The 22,686-nt window shown below is 35.0% G+C and overlaps 1 protein-coding gene across 9 annotated transcripts in view; it reads left to right on the top strand.

Moving 5' to 3' along the window:
• Positions 1–22,326, top strand: part of LOC109603456 (RNA-binding protein Musashi homolog Rbp6) — a 419,447-nt gene extending 397,121 nt beyond the window's left edge. For 6 of the 9 annotated variants that reach the window (XM_049967660.1, XM_049967661.1, XM_049967658.1 and 3 more), the window contains 6 exons: positions 1,246–1,330; positions 4,238–4,270; positions 5,526–5,609; positions 15,025–15,090; positions 16,169–16,503; positions 16,647–22,326. In XM_049967660.1, coding sequence (XP_049823617.1) covers positions 1,246–1,330; positions 4,238–4,270; positions 5,526–5,609; positions 15,025–15,090; positions 16,169–16,503; positions 16,647–16,688 — 645 coding nt within the window. In that variant the 3' untranslated portion in view covers positions 16,689–22,326. Of the gene's footprint in view, positions 1–1,245; positions 1,331–4,237; positions 4,271–5,525; positions 5,610–15,024; positions 15,091–16,168; positions 16,504–16,614 lie in introns of all 9 variants that reach the window. The other 3 variants (XM_049967666.1, XM_049967662.1, XM_049967659.1) reach the window with 2 other exon arrangements.
• The last annotated feature ends 360 nt before the right edge of the window (positions 22,327–22,686 follow it).

The raw sequence follows: 22,686 nt of genomic DNA, 5'->3' as shown, positions 1-22,686 counted from the left end.
CATCGTCATCGTTAACGTCATCATCGTCGTCGTCATCATCATCACCATTTTCATCGTCGTCACCATCATCATTCTCGTTATCATTATCATCATACCTGTACTTCTTCTATTAATATACTCCTAAGAGAAAATATCACCACTAATTTACAGGGAATGTTTAAAGAGAAACATGTGAATATGTTTCCAACAACAACAAGAAGGAAGTCTGTTTACAAAGCTTTGCGTAACCTGTAGAAAAAATCGGGCAGTTTCGTGCATGATATCTCTATCCAAAACCGTAAAACCGTTCCTCGTTTTCAGAATTTATGGCAACAGTACGGCTTCCCATTCTGCGGCCTTATACATACGACGCTTTGTGGAACACTCTTTTTCAGTCGTGAACGCGGCCTCATTCATTTTGATTGTGACCAGCGTATTAAAACATAAAATATAAAGGGTACAAGGAGCTTTTTGTCGAGACGGACAACCCCTTTTTACGAAGCATTCATCTCTATGTACAGAGTCTAAACGCTGCGTTCACGGTTATGAATGTTCATGCATGAAACTGGTGTGTGTGTGTGTGTGGTGTTTATGTAAGTTAATATGGGGGATAAATCAAACCGGGGTTTTTTTTATGAGGCAAAAAGAGGTCACAAGATAGCACACTGCAATAAACCAACATATTACATCGTCTGCATGTTGGTAATTGCTAATTAGCAAAGCCGGCAAACTTGGATTTATTACATTACCGATTTACCTGTAATATAGGTGCAAGCTACAACGTGTAGCCTCAGGTTCTATCGTTTAATACACTGACGGGTCGGAACCACGTCGAACATGGTGTTAGTTCTGTAGTTCGGTCGAAACTTATGCGCTCGCGACTAGGCGAAACCTTTGAGCCGGGCAAAGGGAGTTCGTCAAAAGGCACTGTTTGTGTATTATGTGTATACTTGACTTTAATATATAGTCTAAGAGGGGTTGCTTGTTTTTGAATGTAAATCTTAGAAAACGATGGCGTAACAAGCGTTCGCTGCTTATTGAAAGTTTTTATCTTCAATTTGCGTTACTAAAATTCAGCTCTTTGAAGGGAAACTGGTATTAATTAAGAAGTTGTTAAGAAGTTTTGCTTGTACTCACAAATAATTGACTTCTTTTGAACTACTATCGTGTGAAGGGTCCGAAATTTAATAGCCTGTTTGATCGGATGGTTGAAAATGATTTAAATACATACGATGTTTCTGAAACATTGTCCTGTTTTGTTTCCAGGTGGAGTGCAAGAAGGCCCAGCCGAAAGAGGTGATGCTGCCCGCCAACCTGGCCAAAACGCGTGCAGCCGGTCGCGGCGCATACGGTGAGTTGCTAGTGCTGAACGCGGGACCGTTGACCGGCGGGGGTGCCGCGTCCGCGCTCCGCTACGCCCCCTACCCCGTGCCCGCCACGCTGCCCCAGGCGCTCGGTCCGTCCGCCCACGCGGCGGCCGCCCTTCCGGTCGCCGCCATAGCCGTCGCCCCGGCGACGCCCCTGCACTACGCATCGGCCGCCCTCTACGACGTCGCGGGCTGTAAGAGAGTCTTCGCCACGTCGGCGGCCGCCCTCAGGCCCCACCTGGCGCACAGGGGGCCGCCCGCCCTCACTTACAGCATGAGCGACCTCCTGGGCGTCCAGGGCCTGGACATACCGGCGGTCTATGCCAACACACTACCGGCCGGTCTCGGTCTTTAAGCTTTTTAGACCCTATGATACAGTCTCTTCAGTATTCGATGTTTATGATAACAATAATAAATCCGTAAATATCGTCCTAGATTATTTATCCATATTATAATACTACATATTGCAATACTAACTATTTTATACATTAATAACTGCTTTCACAAATAAGTTAATACTTGTTAATCCCTTTTCTGCCGCAGCATTATTTCAGACACGAGAGATTTTATCTCCGGATTAAGTAATCATAGTAATTGCATAAAATTATATAAAACAACAGTCGTCCGCGTATCATTTGTTGATCTTACACGCCTTTGTAGCCATAATGTAAATAATAAATTTAAATTTCACCCGTCTAGATAAAGCGTTAAGTGATTTTAAAAACAATCCAGTGGCAAAGCTCGCTCACATCGACACTGGCACAACTAAATGAAAAGTAAAATCCCGGACACATACATTAAATGATGAACATTATTCTGAATGCATACAGCCACACGTTTTATAATATCATAAAACATTTTACATTTTATATTTATAACTTCCACTCTATTTAATATTATCTCCATATACCCATTTAATATTCCGAATAATATAATTTTGAATTTGAAATGTTTACAAAATCATTAAATGCAGCCAAAATGGATTATTATCGGTGAATTATTGAATAGTTTGTATTGCAATTTGTTCCCTATTAATAAATAACAATATAAGTAATATTGCATGTTCTAGGTCAATTCAGTCGACCAAATTGTAACTTTTATCATAATATCTAGGACTTATTTCCAACTTTATACATCCTATAACGACACTAAAGCAATTTTTTATACGCGCTTTTAATGATCTAAGAATATATTTACTACCAGTCATAAAATCATAAAAATGATATAAATGCGCCAAACGTCAATAAGTGGATGTCACTGTTTATAATAAACTCAACAACATTCTTAATATTGAACAGCAGTAATTGGCCGTTATTTTACAATTTATAAAACTCAATACATTTCATTTACATATCAGTAGATGTTCTTTACTAGTGTTAATTAATACGAATTGAAATACCTCGTCTGAAAGCAGTAACGGAAGTTAGATCGCGTTTTTCAGGTATATTACTGTGATTTTTGAACACAAGGCCTATACACTTCTTTTAGATCAGTACAAAATTCAAGACTGTTAGAAACGTTGGGTAGTACATCGTTTTAATTGTTTTTGAATATTAAATGTAGACTATTATTTGTTCTTAGATGGAAAAAGACTATAAGATATTTAATTAGAATGATGAAAGGTAGTGATATATTTTTGCAAAACATGTAGAAACTAGTGGCAGAAGACTCTTTTACATTCTATCGCGTTATTAGTTTTTAAGCGAAGCATCATTTGTAGTCGATTCACGATAACTTTTTTGATAGGACCTCTATTAGTTTCATGAAATTTCAGACTAACGTGTCTATTATCTGAACAGATGTCGAAAATCAACAAGAGAACGGAAATTCCACCATTTTTTCTTTCCATGTATTAAAAATTAATTGTTTGTTCTGTTGTTGATTATTTTTAAATTAAACCTGTATAATGTAACATAACTAGGATTTTAGCAAGATAGTGATTTTTATAGATAATGAAATAATCTCTAAAAGGTCGGGGCAGTAGAAACGTTTATTTCAGGTCCTAGCCCTTGTTCTTGGTCCTATTTGAGGATTTTACCCGGCTTGGTATTCAATGTTCTGTAGCCTTGCGAAGGTGCGATCTAATCTTTTGTATAGACATAGCTAGAATTATACCTAATCGTTTTTATTTCGGTTTGGTTTATCGTTCGTATGACATAATCTAACATTTACTCAACATTAAATATATTAACTGAAACGATAAACTGAGCCCAATTTATCATACTAATATAGTTTTCTCTACTTCTAGCATAGGTAATATACTAATATTAAAACTGTGTATTATAGTATATAGTCATTGTTACTATATAGAGTTTAGAATATTTATTATTATATTTATTAAATTGTGTAATTTTTGAATTACCCTTTTTACAGAAGGGGCAATCAACTTAGGTACAGATATAATATGTGAAAACTTAACCATAGCTAGTCCATGTAGAGGCATATAATATTGTTTACTTCAAATAGATGAAGATGATAACATTTAGTTACCACTATTCCAATATAATACAATTGAAAGTTGGCGAAGACATTCCAGTACTTAAAACACTCAAATAATTCAATTCGTTGTATTATGAAATATAGTGGTATTTAGTCCAAAACATCGTGCAATAACCGTAGAATAGTCCGTAGAGTAGTCTGACGCAGATACGACAGAAACGATGCGCTAACTAAGTTTAAAAAGCAAATAAATTTTAGTTTTACTTTTACGCTTCAGTCGCGATTTTCTTTTTAATTTTTTACTCGAACTGGTAGATTAGACACGTAGCTGGAAATTTCATGAATGCTAACAATTCATTAATAGTCAATCTAGTCTTTATGTTGTTTTTAATGTCAGACGCGTTTAAGATCCGTTTCAGTCCAACTAATGGTTTGTTTTTTCGATTTTTTAGATTTTATGTGGTCACTTGGAGCTCTACCTGACGGTAAGTAAACACGAATATTTAAATTATCTGTAGAATAAGTTTCTGGTAAGTTTCCCCATATATATTTTTAAACAGTTAATGTATACTTTTAATTATTAATTCCACAACTCTTTACTTCTTTACAATTGTATAAAAAATATAAAAAAATAAGTACCATATCTAGTACCATTTTAATTTCTATTTATAATGTTAGTACCTACTCAAATTTTAAACTGATTTAGATTTTAACTCAATAAATTTGTGAGTACCAAAATCTAAACTTATTATTAAATTAAATATTTAGATTGTTCTTCAAAGGTTATTAAAAATTACTAATAGGTACTACCTTCCCTAATATAAATTAAGTTAGTAGTCACATTTAGAAATTATTTATATTTTAACCAATTCTGTAGTTACATACAGTTTCTAAGTACTAAAATCTTAACTTAATCATTACAAAGACTCAAATTCAAACTTCTTACTTCTTTATAATTGTATAAAAAATATAAAAAAGTACCATCTCTAATATAAATGATTTAGACTTTACCTCAAAAATTTGTGAGCACCAAAATCTAAACTTAAAGAATGTATATACTTATATTGTTCTTCAAAGATCATTAAAAATTACTAATAGGTACTACCTTCCCTAATATAAATTAAGCTAGTACTCACACGTAGAAATTAATTACATTTTAACCAATTCTGTAGAATACATATAATCTCTGAGTACTAAAATCTTAACTTAATCATATACACAGACTCAAATTCAAAAATAGGTAATTCTACAACTTCTTACTTTTTTATAATTGTACAAAAATATAAAAAGTACCATCTCTAGTACCATTTAGTTTCTATTTATAATATTAGTACTTACCCAAATTTTAAAATGATTTAGAATTCAATAAATTTGTGAGTACCAAAATCTAAATTTAAAGAATTTATATATTTAGATTGTTCTTCAAAGGTCATTCAAATTACTAATAGGTACTATCTTCCCTAATATGTATTAAGCTAGTACTCACACTTAGAAATTATTTACATTTTAACCAATTCTGTAGTATACATACAGACTCTGAGTACTAAAATCTTAACTTAATAACATACATATACTCAAATACAAGAATAGTTAAAGATTACTAATAATTCTGGTACTATATTAATTTTAATTTATGATGTTAATTAAAGTTGGGACTGGATACTAGTACTTTTAAATAATTTTGTCTTCAACCATTCCATCAATATCAATAATATATACTAAAACAAATTTATTTTTCAGGTTTCCCCGCGGCGGCCTACGCCGCCTACGCGGCCGGTAGAGGTTACTCGGGCTACCCTAGTTTCGGACTGCCGTATCCGACAGGTAATGCCTTGGCCAGTTTGCACCATCACCACCACCACCCGGCCGCCGCCGCTCTACTCTCTTACCCCCTAGACCACCATCTAGGGGCGGCGGCCGCTGCGGCCGTATACGGGAGTGGGGCGGCGGCACACGCCACCGCCACCCTGCATGCCATGCCCCTGTGAACCGCAGTCGAACATTATAACCACGGGGGCGGCCCGTCCGTCGTCCCCGTTTTGTGTAGGGTCTGTCGGTTGGCCTGATGTTAGGGAATTTTCTTTCCGTACTCAACGGTACTTGCAACTTGAAACGTTCACCCACACCTACGTTTTTTTTTTTGTTGAAAATAGTTTTTACCATTTAATTTTGATAGATTTCAAACAATTTATTGGTTCAAAGTAGCTACTTGGGTACTACTAGTACGATAACTAAATAATTACTTAAATGCTTCAATTTCCAAGTACCTTTTGTACACTTCTTGCGTTGCGACCTGTGTCGAAGAGACACTATTTACTTTTCGTTTAAGAAATACTGTTTGTTATTCTTGACCCCAAAGGAAATTTGTCAATTGAGATAGGACGGTCATAAGGTATTATAGAATTAGAACAAATAATTTTTGATGTTGAGAATCTGCGGAAACTTCTCAATATAGAAAATATTCTTTGATGTTGAGGCGGTAGCTAAGTAACAAAGCCAAACAGTAAACTTACATATTTCTCTAGTAGCCTGGTAAACTTTACAATTTTTTCTAGTCGTTGTTTCGGGCTGGAAAAAGCTGCCAAATCTTCCAAGGTGTTAGCGTATATCTTCTTCTCTAGTTAGGCTATTGGGAATATTCGATAGGTGTAGACTATAGACTAGGTAAAAATAACTGTTAGGTTAGGTATTAAAAAGACGTATCATAGTATCCATTTCTTCAGTATTAAATGCGTAACATAGCTTCAGTTTTAGAAAAGAAAAGTCACAATCAATTGACCATTCCAATGAATTTTTTATAATTTGACAGAGACTGTTTGCATTTAAAATCTCATGCGCACAAAAGTACTTGTTGATTTGAAACCTTAAGGAAGTACCTGCCTATGGATTAGGTGTTTATTGATCATCATACATATCATTATTGATATATTTTTATACGTTTATAATTTTTAAACTAACGCATAAGCTTTATTAGTAGTTCACTTCGGTTTATCTCTGTCAAATTACCGAAAAGACGTTATATTGTATATTGTTATTGTTGTTTGTTTATTTTTGAATAACTAAAAAAAAAGATTTTATTATATACATATTTGTTGAATACGCTTGCTGTAAAGATATACGTTTCTTCGAATTTTCCGAGCACCTCGATGCCTAATTGTATCATTGCGCGAGCCCGTCCCTGATCCTCCATCCAGTTCTTGACCCATTCGTGACTGGGGGAATCGCAACTAGGATCGTATAGCGAAAGGAAAATTACATATTTAGTTAATGGTCCTTTGTACGGCCCTGTACAATTATTTAATCCACTAAGAATTTCCAATAACCCCGTCGAGCATTATGTGTAATAAATCTATCGGAATAAAGCGGTCCGTGGTGTAATGTATCGACGTCCCGCTCTCAATTGCACTAGAAGTTGCTAATGCATCAGATCGCATTTGCGGGCGCTGCGCTTCCAGGAGTATGGTCCAGGTTGGATGTGGCAACGGTCGGGGAAAGATCAAGAGCGCCCGGCCAACCGAGCCCGCTGCAGAAACGGCCCGATACTAATTGAGTGGCGTCTTTATCGTTCTCCGGCACGTTCGAATTTGTACGGTGCGTTTCGACGGTTTGGTCCTCCTTATTATTATTATTATTATTATTATGCCGCGTGGTTGTGATCGAAACGCACCGGCGGTTCAAGGTGGTTGATTTGAATCATGTCCGAACTAGGTTACCCCAATCGCGATATGTCAGTTTAACTAAAATACACAAAAGTTATGAAAAGCGGTCTTATATTGCACTGATAAACTAACTTGATGAACAATCTGACGTTATGGATATTTTTGCTGATGGGGCGCCGGACTAATTCAATCGGCGATGCTCTTGGTTTTACGAATTCCTTCAATTTTTTATGTTTAATAGAACTTAAAATACAAATGACGAAATCTACAGATCCATGCATTCGGGCATTTTGGCTCTACAAGTTCCATTCATCATTAATTTATCATTTGGAAGTTTCCCTTCATGTATGGGTCCTTGAAACACAAATTAATTATGCAGAAAGTAGATAAATGTCAAGTAATCTCCATTTTTTATGGTTTCCTTCAATTTTTACTATTTAGTAGACCATACGATACAAATAACATAATCTATAGGGTGATGCATATAGACATCTTGCTTCTACCGATTCCATATATCATTAGGATACCATTTGGAAGTTATCCTCGATATATGGGTCTTTGAAACACAAATTAATTATGCAAAATGTAGATAAATGTCAAGTAATCTCCATTTTTTATGGCTTTCTTCAATTTTTACTATTTAGTAGAGCATAAGATACAAATGACATAACCTATAGGGTGATGCATATAGACATCTTGCTTCTACCGATTCCATACATCATTAGGTTACCATTTGGAAGTTATCCTCCATGTATGGGTCCATAAAACACAAATTAATTATGCAAAATGTCGATAAATGTTAAGTAATCTCAATTTTTTATGGCTTCCTTCAATTTTTACTATTTAGTAGAGCATAAGATACAAATAACATAATCTATAGGGTGATGCATATGGACATCTTGCTTCTACCGATTCCATACATCATTAGGTTACCATTTGGAAGTTATCCTCCATGTATGGGTCCTTAAAACACAAATTAATTATGCAAAATGTAGATAAATGTCAAATAATCTTCATTCTTTATGGCTTCCTTCAATTTATACTATTTACTAGAGCATAAGATACAAATAACATAATCTATAGGGTGATGCATATGGACATCTTGCTTCTACCGATTCCATACATCATTAGGTTACCATTTGGAAGTTATCCTCCATGTATGGGTCCTTAAAACACAAAATAATTATGCAAAATGTACATAAATATCAAGTAATCTTCATTTTTTATGGCTTCCTTCAATTTTTACTATTTAGTAGAGCATAAGATACAAATATCATAATCTATAGGGTGATGCATTTAGACATCTTGCTTCTACCGATTCCATATATCATTAGATCACCATTTGGTGGTTATCCTCCATGTATGGGTCCTTAAAATACAAATTAATTATGCAAAAAAGGAGATTCCTTCATATTTATCCTTTCTTTGATTTTTGCTACAGACATCTTATCTTAGTTCTACAGATTCCTACATCATCAGTTTTCCTTCATGTATGGGAGATTTCCAAATATTTATGGCCTTCAATACTAAACTTTAAATCTGTATATTGTCATACAGACATATTCCATACAATTAGTAAAGCATTTATGAATTTAACTGAAGACATTCCATTCTTGTAGCAGGCCTTAAAAAAATCAAGCTAATTAAGCAAACAATTTAGAAAAATATCAAACAGTTTCCATTTCTTGTGGCTCCTCCAAGTTCACTATTTGGTGGACCATAAAATAAAAACAACTAGACATATTAACGTGACAATCGTCGATGCACAAATTCCGAATGCCCGATCACAATTCCGAACAATTAGGGCGTCTTAATGCCAGAAATTACTGACGCAATTATTCCTGGAACATCGCCGAATTCAATTAGCACGCGCCCCGGTGCCGAAATGCGTGTTTGTGATTTAATATTTGCCATAATTATCTAATTAATCATGCCGGCCTCCATTTGTGTTGTTCGGTCCTCTCCGCAGCCCCGTTTATAATCCCCCAACTCCCCTCGCCGTTGTCGGCTCAGCGACATCGAGCATCAACGGACCGCAGGAATTCGAGATAAATATCCAAGCGATGCCCGGTTCGTCCTGAAAACTAAAGCAATTCCCCTTTCGCTCCGCCGTAACGGACGGCCAGCGGGGGCGGTTTCGCTTGGACGCCTATCACGGACGGCCTGCGTCCGTCGATTCTCGATGGTTATCATTATTACATTTATACTGGAATGTTGCAAACATACTGTCCAGGTGATAAAATTAAACAATATCGATATGCCAAACAAAAAAAGTTATTTATTATAAATGAATGTATGAATGTGTGATTGTATATAAATCTATTATTATTCTATAAGTATTCGATGTTATGAGACTGTTGCTTCATGTTACTTCCAAATCCAGAAATTGGGTAACGAGTTTTTAAAGCAATATGTATAATAAAATAAATACATTCTGTATACTCTATGAAAACGACTGCATTTTTAATTTATTAACATCTACTACATAGTTGCTAATGAAGGCGCCGAGAAAATGCACAGAGTTACATTAAAAATAAAAGACTAAATGGACGTTTTCTGTGTAAACAGTGTTCAAGTAAACTTAACAAGATTTTAAACTTAGATCTGAACACAGTGTACATGATGATTAAGCCATTTTTCTAATAGGCATGCGAGTTTTTCATGTAGACATTTGAATTTTAAATGTTTCAGTACATGGTTCTGAATAAATTATGAGGAATAAATGATATGTTAAAATGTTGTGGCATTTTAGATAAAATTCTCTAATAGCTTACCGGCAACTTTTTAAGAAAATTATAGTGAAGTGGCATAACATTAAACGAGCTTTATGTCAAAATGTTTATGGAAAGTGTACATAAATTTTGTCGTCCTTCATGGAGATTTCAGGCAGCGTTTTGTCCAAATTACTGAAGTTACAAAATGAATTTAGTTATATAATATTATATTAAAAAAATAATACTTGGGGGTGATAACATTTCCAAACAGCCGCCTTAATCTGTCGGCGGGTTCTTAAAAGTTTCCATTGTTGAATAATTCCTTGAAACTCGGGCCACCTTGGATTTAATCAAGTCGGCATTAAATCCGGCAGAGCCGACTGAAAAGACTTAACCCGGCATCAATATTAAAAAGTAGCCGGATGCCTTTTATTGCATTGAAAAATAGCGAATCGGTAAACTCCGACGTCTTCCTCAACCGAAAGGCAAAGAGCGAACTCCGTGCATTTTCCCGGTCGATCTCTTGTTTTTTTATCCACGTATATATCCACACTTTCGTATGCGAAATTCGCACCTGGCCCGTAGATTATGGCCTGAGAATGGCACCCTGTACTGTCGTTGATAACTTTTTCAGCGAATTCATTAAAACGCGAGCGTCGGCGGCGGCGGCGTCGCCCCCCCGCCCGGACCGGAACTGGAAACGCCGAATCTCATGAATACGCGATTCCGTGTTTTCGGCCGTGATATTTTCGTGGGGCCAACGGAAAGCCATAACCTGAACATTAACATTTATATAAAAATTGTTCGGATACGGGTTTCCGCCCGGGGGGGCTCAAAAACGAAATTGGACCGGTCAGCGAACGACGTATCCTCCTCCAAATTGTTGTTTCGCACAGACGTTTGATCAATATCTGGCACACAATTAATTATAATGATATTCAACCGGCAACATGGAATTTATTAAATATTCCGTCAATATTTATTTAAAAATGGTACCGTTACAATTAAAATAGCAGTCTATTTTATTCAAACTCATTTTTTATTTTTATGTTTACGTCATGAAAATAATGGCTGGAAAAAAACTAATAAAATCTGGCTATTTATGTATTTTAAATTATAGTTTTTATTAAAAAAAGTTATATAACAGTTTATTACAGTACATTTATCAATTTTTTAATTTTACAATGATATTTGTCGATTATTAAGACCAATAATATATTTAATAAATATTTCCACAAGATCAAATAAATCTAATTACACATAAATATGTCGATTTTTATATATTTAAGTTTAAGAAGAAATTCCTTCACTCCTAAAATTATAAATTTAATAAAAGCATATAAATATTTTTTAATTTTTATACATTTTTATTCCTAAGTTAATTGTTGTAAAAATGATCTATATTGATTTGCTCCTCCACCATTTTTAGAAGTTTTTCTATTCAAATATTAATTAAATTTCCACAAGATCAAACAATTCTAAATGCATATAAATATTTTTTAATTTTTATATATTTTCATTCTTAAGTTAATTGTTGTAAAAATGATAAAATTTAAATATTAAATCAAACATTATATTTAAGAAGGAATTTCTTGACTCCTAAAATTCTGAATTTACTATAGAAATATTATTCTCACCATTTCAAATATTTGTGACTTAGATTTGGTCCAATAATAGGATTCGAATTCTTTAAGTACAAATATTTTCTTTCTTAGTAATTATTAAATTTGTGAGAAAATGTAAGAGTTTCTATCTAATAATCTATATTGCTTTAGCTCCTCCACCATTTTTAAAAGTTTTTTTATTCAATTATTAATTAAATTACCACAAGTTCAAACAATTCTAAATGCATATAAATATTTTTTAATTTTTATATATTTTCATTCTTAAGTTAATTGTTGTAAAAATGATAAAATTTAAATATTAAATCAAACATTATATTTAAGAAGGAATTCCTTGACTCCTAAAATTCTGAATTTACTATAGAAATATTATTCTCACCATTTCAAATATTTGTGACTTAGATTTAGTCCAATAATAGGATTCGAATTCTTTAAGAAATTATTTTCTTTCTCAGTAATTATTAAATTTGTGAGAAAATGTGAGACTTACTATCTAATAATCTATATTGCTTTGCTCCTCCACCATTTTTAGAAGTTTTTCTATTCAAAGATTAATTAAATTAAAATTTTAAAAAGTTTATTCTTAAGTAATTGTTGTAAAAATGATGAAAGTTTACTTGTTAAAACAAATCCTATATTCCCAAAATTCTAAATGTGCATTTTCATCCCTTGATACACTTGTCTTATTTATTAAATTTAAACTAATTTTTAAATAAAAATATTTCCCTCCTTAGTATTATCTTTATTAAATTTATGAGGAAATATGAGTCTTCCTAATCCAATTTGATCCGTAACTTTATAATAAGCATTTAATTCCAAGTATTCGTTAAATTGTCACTAAATCAAACAATTGAAAACGCAAGTATGCTTTAATCAAATTATTAGTTGATACAGAATACGCAGAGCGAATAACCGGATAAGGGAAACTTTATGTGACATAGTAATGGCAATTTGTCACAAAGCACATTAACAAAACGATCCGAAATTGAAATGCGGCCTGGGTTATATAAAGTTTTTGTCTAAAATAAATTTACTTTAATATTAATGAGCCGCTAGTATTGCCATGCGACAATTAAATAAGCAATTAATTGCTGGATTTGTACAAAAGCGGGCGCGCGTACCGCCTATTATTCATGTTCCAACTGAGAATTTACATTGTCTCATCTTAATTGAGACAATCAGTACACGTCATTTCGCTATTTTAATTACAACGGTAATTCATTAAGATCCATAATTACGCATCTATAACTTTGCAACCGATTCCTCGGCGAATAATTACCGCCGCCCCCACGGCACATGTTCCGCCTCGATATTCCGGGTTAATTAATTTTTGATATTTTACCGGGACCGCGTCACAATTACAATTTTACCCCGTTCGTTTTACTGACACACATTAATTAATCATTCGCGTTCAGTTTCCCCCCGCGTCTTTTTTTTATCGACACACCGAGGGAAGCTTTCGAATCGAAACTGAATAACGTTGTTGCCGGAGTGGGAGGATGTTTTCGGGATCCGGTGCCAGGTGCGAATTGCCATACCCCCATTCTCCACCACCACATGTGACTTATAAAACTCCTAAAAGAGATATTAGGAAGGGTTTACTATAGAGGTGTTAAATCAGTGTGTGATCTACCGAAAAGGACTCCATTTTGGAATTTTGCATCAATACCGATGGGCGAGTAATACTACTAATACCTTTAGAACAGTCGCAATAGCAGTCATGTGATTAAAATTTTTGTGACTTAGATTAATTTAAACAATTGATGTTTTTAACTCTAGTACAGAATAGTTTTGTAAGGAACACTCCGACAGGTTGTGTCCTTAAAACGGTTGTGCTCATGTTGTATTTTGTTAGATTTGTTGGAGTGTTCCTCGTAGTGGAAAACGATAGTAGTCAAAATTAACAGTTTTCTTATTTGGCTTAGATCTTAACAATTATGTGTAGTAAACGTATTTGTTCCAACAATACGTTTGCTTATAGTTTACATCTAACAATGTATTAACAACAGTCCATAGAATAGAGAGTTCAATAGTTTGTAGAAACATAGAATAGAGTAATAGATTCTTGTGAGAAACAATGCTGAATCCTTTTGGCAGTGTCGTATATTAGTTTGATGTGTTTTTCTTTAGTGCCTACGGTCGGAGTTGTTAATCCGATTTTAGGGAGAAACATAAAAAACCTAGTGCGATAGTCTTTAGAGTTTAGTCGAGCGATATACGTATATGTGCGAGTTATTACTAGTCAACACGCCATACAATTTTTTAATCAGTTTTCTTGAAAAACGGGGTGATTTATAGCGAGATGGCACGTGAAGAATTTTGAATGGACATTAGACCGCGTTGTCCATTGATGATATATTGCCTCGGAAAGGGGTCCTGCGAAACTTTCGATGTACGGACGGTTTTTCCGCCCATCATCCATCAAAACGACGTAAACTCTTATACACACATATACGAAAGTGCTCTGCATTTTTATCGAAAAACTTTAATTCCCGATCGAGTTTAACAAAAGCCCGTGGTCGGATTTCGTTGAATTTATTTCTACAGGAAATTTATGAAAAATAGACGTGGTCCTTTGCATGGTACTTGATGAATCGCACCACAATGAGCTCGGAAATGCGTAAATGACATACAGGACTTTATCTGACCACCATTTTAAAAAGATGTTCAAATATTTTTGAATAGAAATTGGGCCATTATCATACATCTGAATTAATCAGTTTATCTACCACTACTAAGAGTCATACGAAGCCCATAATTATGCCCTTACAATTATCAACGAATCCCAATTTTTACTTCAATTTAATCTAGCTTTTGGTCAATTAAAATCACCCCTTGAAGCGTGCTCCAAGTGCAAGACTACATACAAAACATTAGAGTAATACGTGATAAAGTCTTTATTAGATTGGTCTAACTTTTTGTAACATACAGTTTGTAAATTTCTAGTTACTTTAGCCTAGAATGATATTCTATCCATAGCATTTCTCCCCTTGTATGTGCTAGCTAGTTTTACTGCTAGAACTGACTCTTCCACCTGTAGAAGTAAGTTTAACATTAGATCTGTAACCGTTTAACCTAGAGCTAAGCAAAAATTTTTGTTCAATGTCATGTAAATTTTGAGAAAACTGATTGAAAAAACTCAATACAAACATCTCACAGTCTCCTACACGAATACCCATAGTAGTGTTTTTATGTGATCGCTGTCTTTTCACGTCAAGCCTAACTGTGTCCGTTTGTGTTTTAGTGGATCTAACCAACGGCCAGCTCACACCCAATAACAATACACCACTGTTGACTCAGGCCCTGTCAGGTAATTATCCCATTGTTTTATGGCGTTTGTAATTTTGTATTTCGCGTCCTGCTTAAATTGCTGATATGTTTGATGGAGTGTGTGTCTGTGAACATTTCATTGTTTTAGTTTCATTGTTTCGCCGGGGTCTAGATAAACCGGGGGGAACAATCGAAGAGTTTGGATCCATCAGCTACGGTCTTGTTTTGGTTAACGGCGGTTAATTTACTATAATATTAAACAGTTCTTCGATTGTTCCTGTTTAAACGTAACCCGAGCTCGACCATTTATCTCCCTCTGTGTTGTTTTCGGTTCATTTTTTTCGTTACAATTACACCAGAAGTCACTTAATTCCATGATGAATTGTCGCATCGTTGATTACGGTAAAAGTAAAAGAGGAAAAGGTCATATTTCATCTAATCCGGCACAATTTGTTTTAATTCAGCACAGTAATCATTTTATCTAATGTACTATTGAATTTTCAGTGGTCATGAGGAATTTATGGTCTGAAGATAAATTATTTATTTGGTTCAAGTGACTTCTTTAACGTAAACAGGGTGGGCGGAGACTGTAATTAGAGTTAAAAAATGAACTGAATATAATACTCAATGTTTCCTTTGTTGTGACAATGTTAGATGACTCACACATAGAATTTTAGATGTTAGCTGTTCCTGTGTAGACACTTTAGTACTTAGAGTTTATTTCTAGGTAAAAAGTCTCTTCAATAAGCAGCTCTATTCCGATTTACTACTATCCAAACTAGGGTTTCTTTACAGTTAGAGGGATGATTGAGTAGATTCTTGAAGGATGATTAATTCTTCTTCACAAAAAAACCCCAATTGATTGCTTCAAAAGATTGTGATGATTTAATCATCCTTCCAGAATGTAGCAAAGCTGACCAAGACATGTCCATGTACTGCCAAAAGGTCACAATACAAACAAATACTTAGAAAAACAAGTAGAGATACTTTGGCGTTGCATGGTCATAACTGGGAGGTATGCAAGTGAGTGCACTTAGTGTGACTGCGATTCGAAACGAAAACCATAAAATTGGTGTGACCGGTCGGCTCCCACGAGGTGTGTGTTCTTGTCGCCACAGGTTCTTCGGGCGGCAGTTGGGCGGCAGCGCAGCATCAGTCGGGAGCCGACCAGTCCGCCTCGCAACCGCACTTCTCGGTTTCCTTTGCAGTGATGAACAACTACCAAGCGGCAGCGGCCGCCGCCCAAGGCTTCGGACCGCCGGCATCGCCGCACGCGGCCGCCGCGGCAGCGAACGCACGCAGCGGCTTCCCGGCCGCCAACTCACCAGGACCGGCCATAGACATGTACAACGGCTCGGCGGCGGACAGTGTCGGCTACGTACAGGCCGCCAGTCCCCAACCCTCGACGTTCCCCGCCATCGCAGTCAGCCGGGCACCTCTAAACTACAGTCCGGTGAGTACTTTGCCACATTCGTTCTAATCTGTGAGGTCTTCCTTCCGGAAGATGTTGGTCACTTCTCTGGTTTGATGTTTATTTAATTCGTTCTTTTTCTCTGAACTATAGACATGGATGGATTGGAATGTTTTTGTTTGCAGGGCCCCCTAATCCCAGCCGCATTCACAAACGGCTACCACTGAGTCGAAAGTGTGCGTCCACTCAACCTCGGCTCGACCCAGGGGCGGCAGCTGTGATCCGCCATCACAAATATGCACCTTGTACATTCACTATATGTATAATAATTATTAATAATTAAATTAATAATAATAATGAAATATAATAATAATAATAATAATAATAATAATAATAATAATGTAGCACCCCCGCGACTCAAAGCGGCTCTACTTGTTGTTGTACTGTTTGGTGTCATCGACTCGCTTATCTAATGCTTCACGGAGGCCAACGAGTCTCCTCTTCAACTATTTTCATTTTTTTCTTCTTTAGTAATGTTGCCACCACGTTATCTCGATCTGACAAATTGACTGCTTAAACACTCCTGCTAACCAGTATATCTCAGGATGTTTGGGCAGGATTTGCTCCTCTTTACTCCTTTGCCTGTAATCTACTTCTACTTTCCACTTTCCAACATTTACAAATTCTAGAACAAATACATAGTACCTCTTTATGTAACACCACGGAAAGTTAATTAAAAAAGTTTTTGTATGTCATTTTATACATGACCCCCATATAATAATAATAATAATATTAATAATAATAGCAAAATGTTTAAAGTCCTGGTAGTTATAGCGTAGAGTGTACTGTCAAAACGTCTGACATTGAGATGAAAGTATCTCTGCTGCCAAAGATTCAAGGATTCCTATATTTAATAGATTTTAATTTACAAAGAAAAATATTATTAAATCTCTATATGTCCCGACTGTGTGCGAGTCGTTCCCCTTTCTACTCACCGGACCGCCTCGGGCACATTCGGCACTCGATGAAAGTATTAAATCATTTGTTTTTTGAATGTGAAAAACACGTGATTCACGGATTCGTTCTCAGTAACGACATTAGACTTACACGGTCAGTCAAAAGTAGTTATTATTGTACATGGTGTCAATATTGTTAGGAGTCATCTCGGTCGGGTTAAGGATTATTTCACACCAGGGGCTAATTCAGCCCGTCACCCTTTTGTCGTAATTGATGTCTTCGAAATTGTTTCGAACCTGATCCCTTAACCCACTGAGGGGTGTTATTAATTTTTTTTGTAAATAATTTAAGTTCAAACTCGTCGGCTTCCGTTGAAATTTTCCCCAAACATCACCAAACACAGGCACTATTCGTTACATCTTGTGTTGATTACATATGATATATTACAGGGTATCTTAAAATGGGATACATTATCCTCAAAATATTATTATATTTAAGGACCAAAAGGGTAAATGCGACAACACATAAAAACTTGCCGCATTGCCTTGGTATATTAATTTAGTTTGTTTTTATTCATTTTAATTATATATAGTTAATGTGTTTTATTTGATCATAGGTCTCTGCGCGGGGCCTTCGAACCGCTGACAGTCAAATGCTGTGAGTTAGAAGCGATTTAGGCAACTAGAAAGTTTAGTGTGAGTTTGTCCGCGGTTCGGAAGTCCGGCGCAATTATTTAAATGGAGAAATTACAAATTAATGGTAAGATTTCTGTTGGTTAACAAAACACACAGAGCATAATTTGCGCGTATTCATGTATACAAAACAAAAAAAACTATTAATTGTATAATTTTAGGGATTTGTATATAATTATTATTGTTAAATGAATTGGTGGTATAGAAAAACCGGAGGAACCGCTTTTCATAATACGTGTATAGCTTGAACATGAAGTTAAGATCGAAGTTTTATAATTTATTCCATATGTGCGTGCTACATAATAGAACCGTAGAGGTAGTGTCTCTTTTATATATATATATATATATGAATAAATACATTTTTATAGCGTCAACGTAATGTTTGCACCACTTGTTCAGTGTAGTTGATATTCCTGTAAACAACTACTCCTACGTACAGTTTGTCTGAATTTCACTTTCTGACAAGCTGTGCAGGCGTCAAGTTTTTCTATCCCACTATGAGTAGCTTATAGTGTCCTCATCGTACTCTTTTTAACTATAGATCTGTCTAATTGTTAGAATAGATCAGATCATCTTAATATATATATTATATAAATGTTTCCTGTTATATTTGTGAATATTCTATATAGCGGAGGCAGAATCGCCACACCCACGTGTAAAAGAAGTCAGAATAACACGCCGAGACGCATCACCGAAGGATTAATTGGCAGTTAGAAGTGGTATTCTGATTCCTTGCTTAATTATAATGAAAATTTATTGTGATTGCCATCCAAATTATGGTGTACTATTTAGTTAATTTTCCTGTATAAAGAAACGGCTGCGGCGGTCTTGTTTCCAGTTCTCCATGTGAGTTATATGGTGTGTTATTTTTTTATTATTGTTTTTAAGTTATAATATTTCCGCCATTCGGCTTGTTAATAAATAACCATTGTTGTCCTATATGACTACAAAATGCTTGTCTCATCAGTACAAAATATCGAGGATATGAACTTAGTAATGGAATGAAAACCTAGCGGCCAAAGCTCAACACCCCACTCGATCGGTAAGTTTTCAGTTGTTTTTGATCATTGGTAATTCACAGTTAAGTAACAACGACGAAGTTTTTAAGCAAAAATTAAATCATTAAGCTTCTTTAGTGTTCAATAGATTAATTTTCGTGTAGTTGTTTTAGAACGATAGGTTTATTACGTGAGGAGATTGTATGTTGCAGCCAATGTTTCCCCAACACCGCAAATTAATATATATATAAATCAGTTTTGTTTTTCTAAGTATTGTTCACACACTGCAGTTGGAGTTCTCTTTTATTTTTTGTTCATTGATGGCAACATACACATTAGTAGCTATACTCTTTCTGTGAAAGATTATTCGAAGTAAGAGTCTCTAATGAGGTCCAGTCCGGTACTAGTAATTTGAGCAACAACGAAAGCATCACGATTATTTCCGTTCCCATTTTAGATGAACGAATCGATGGGTGTGGAGCTTTGGCGGCTGATAAAAATGGACAATTGAGTAGATATTTTTAATTGTAGTGGGTAGAACGTGTTTCCATGAAATGCGAATTATTTATTAAAAACAAAAAAAAACGAGCCCCCCCAAGGGAGGCGGTTAAGATGTTGACGGACAAAAGTAAACCAAAGCCTCTTGATAGTACTTATAGACGACATTTTTTCCGATTAATTTGTTTTGAAAATGGCCTACTGCATTTAACTGAATTATGGCCCTCCAGATGGAAACGTGGGTTGTGACGGCATTCCGGGTTATACAGATGGCAGCTGGTTACTAAATACGCTAATTATATTAAATGTCAATTAAAACGTTTGTTCAGTTCCGTTTACTTTTGTGTGTCAATCGGCGGTTTATTAGATTGAAATGGCGGGAAAAAATCTTCCGTCTGTTTTTGGTGAGTCTTGACCAAAGGTATAATAATGTCAATATTAATATGTCAATACAGTGACTTTTAGTTTTCCGTTCTTTCGTTTAATGTTTCTTTGGTAATGCCGAAAGTATTTTTAAAAATGTCAATCCAGAGCAATACGGTAAATGTAGGTAGATAAAAACCAAAATATAAATATGTTTCATTTATATATTTTGATATATGTAAACTGTGTTATTGCATTAATAAGTACTAGATAAGTTTTAGAAAAAAAAAAGACAAATATTCAAGTCCTCAGATCCGCAGCTGACGGCCCCCGACCGTGGCTAGTTTTAGTTAACTCCTATCTCGTAAGTTACTTCATTAACCTTAGTCTTAGCTCGAGAAACCCCGGTTTTTCGTTAAAAAAAGCAGCTGAAACCAAAAATGAATTGAAGGCCTAATTTGATCAACCCAATGGGCCGGAGGCCGACGGCGGCTGCGGAACGGTCGTACTTTTGCCGAAGCTTTAGAAATCAAGCAGCTAGACCGCGTTCGGGCGCAGTCGAACGGATTCGTTCGTTCGATCTTCGCACCGGAAACGTTCGAAAACTAATTAAAAAAAAAAGAATATAATTAAAACAAGATTCGCGATGAGGCAGCGCGCACCGACAACATATCAACGTGAGTCGCGGATCGACGGATTTTGCTCGGCTAATAAAAAATTGACGAAACACGCCAAAAGCTTCAGTTTTGAGAATGAAAGGGGTGAACAATGCTAATGTGAAAATGGCGTGGTGCTATTCAAATTGTATAAAACAAAAAGAAAATGAAATTCCATTGTTTTTAATGATACTATTTTATAACTGTTAGTGGGTGGATAAATTTTTTTATAATTTTATAAAATATATATGTACTTAATGTTTTTTAAATTGCGGAAAAATTGCTTCATCTCTCGTTCTATCTCAGGCAGGTACAAAGCGTCAGGTTTTAGCTAAGGACGAAATTCGATTGTATATATTCTAATTTGGTAGGGTGACTTCCGGTAGATAAATTAATAAATTTTAGATAGGCGTAAACACCAAATTCCTTAAGACTTTTAAAATTAACTTAAACTTAAACATTGTGATTACGAACAAAGTAAATAAAATGAGAACAAGCGTTTATATTTTTCTGTGGTAAAATGGAACAAATTTTTAATACTTAAGCTTTAATTCCGTAATAGATGGAGTGATTTTTCTGATTTGTCGTTTATTGATTTGGCTTTTGGTGTGTTTTTTGAGTCACGTAGAGGTTTTTAGGTAAATAAGAATTCATAGACGTTCGTCGTAAAATGTATTTTTTCCCAAACGGAATATTTACTCGACAATATTAACTCACAATGTGAAATTTTCAGTTGTATGTTTAAAAAAAAACTGTTCGTGGGCCTTACTTATATACACTGAAAATTGTAATGTGCTGTCCAAATTTTTTGATTCTCTTTAATTTTAACTTGCAAGCGTATTGTATATTTTTAAAAGTGAAGGGGTGTGGGTAGTTTAGATAAATTTAAAAAAAAAAATATTATTGGTACGCCCCTGAATACCTTTCCCTATTATTGCGCACTGCGCAACTTTTGTTGTGTTAATTTTCATACGTATTTTTAGGGTTACGTTAATAAGTGTATACATGCTGTATATATTGATATTATGATATACATATATATACTCTAATTTAAGCGGTAGCAAGTGGTCCGTGTGCCGCCACACTATATTATGGCACTTCCCCCTGTCCTTGTGTTTGCAGTCCTTGATCCATCCGCTGACGGCCGCCTGACCGGCCGGATCCGAGTCCGCTTACGATAGTCTGTAGACGGTTTAGCTGTAGGACGGCCGGACTCGTATCGGGCACGTTTGGAGGCCGTCGTTTCAGTGTTACGTATTACAGCCAACTACGGCTTCTTGCAATAAATGAATAAGCAATAACCATATTCCTTCTGTGGACGCTTTCGACTTTTACATTAAGATATAATATTATTAATTATTGTAAGTACGTACTTTAATGAACAAGATTTTACACTATGATAATAAAGATGGCGATGGAATATTGCTGTAATAGAATGATTGTACAGATAGAGATTGTAACATAAGAATTATGTTGTTTACACGGGCACTCGTTCGATGTAGCAAGCCTGCGTGCGAAGTTGCCGAACGGGACCCGTTTGTATGGAATCCGGCAACCATGCCGGATTTTTCATGTATATCTATAACTACGCGTTCTACAATGTACATATATATAATTTAAATTAAAATGATATGACAAGGTTCACAACGTGCCGTGTGTATGTGGGTATAAATATAATATGGACATTGTTCAAAACATTAACATGTGTATTATTTCAAAAAAACACCCCAATATCCCGCCCTCAATACCATTTAAATAATAATAAATACAGATTGAGAAACTAAGGTATGTATAAAGGTTTTGTTTCTAATTTTGAGAGTGCATTTTTCAGTTAATTGATGTTTAAGAAGTGATATTTGTAGATAAAATGATTTATTAAATATTAAAAAAAAAACTAATACTAATAAAAATAATTTCTTTTTTGTTTTATTTTTATAATAAGGTAAGTAAATTATTTAATAGTAATATTATATATGAACAAAACATAAAAAAACTACTTGAAATAAAAATATTTTACTTTGTTCACAAAAAACAAAAAATGAATTCTAAAGTTGACATAAA

This window comes from Aethina tumida, chromosome 5 (assembly GCF_024364675.1).
Source record: "Aethina tumida isolate Nest 87 chromosome 5, icAetTumi1.1, whole genome shotgun sequence".
NCBI lineage: Eukaryota > Metazoa > Arthropoda > Insecta > Coleoptera > Nitidulidae > Aethina > Aethina tumida.
Note: the sequence above shows the minus strand (reverse complement) of the source record. Positions and strands in the feature narration are given on the sequence as shown.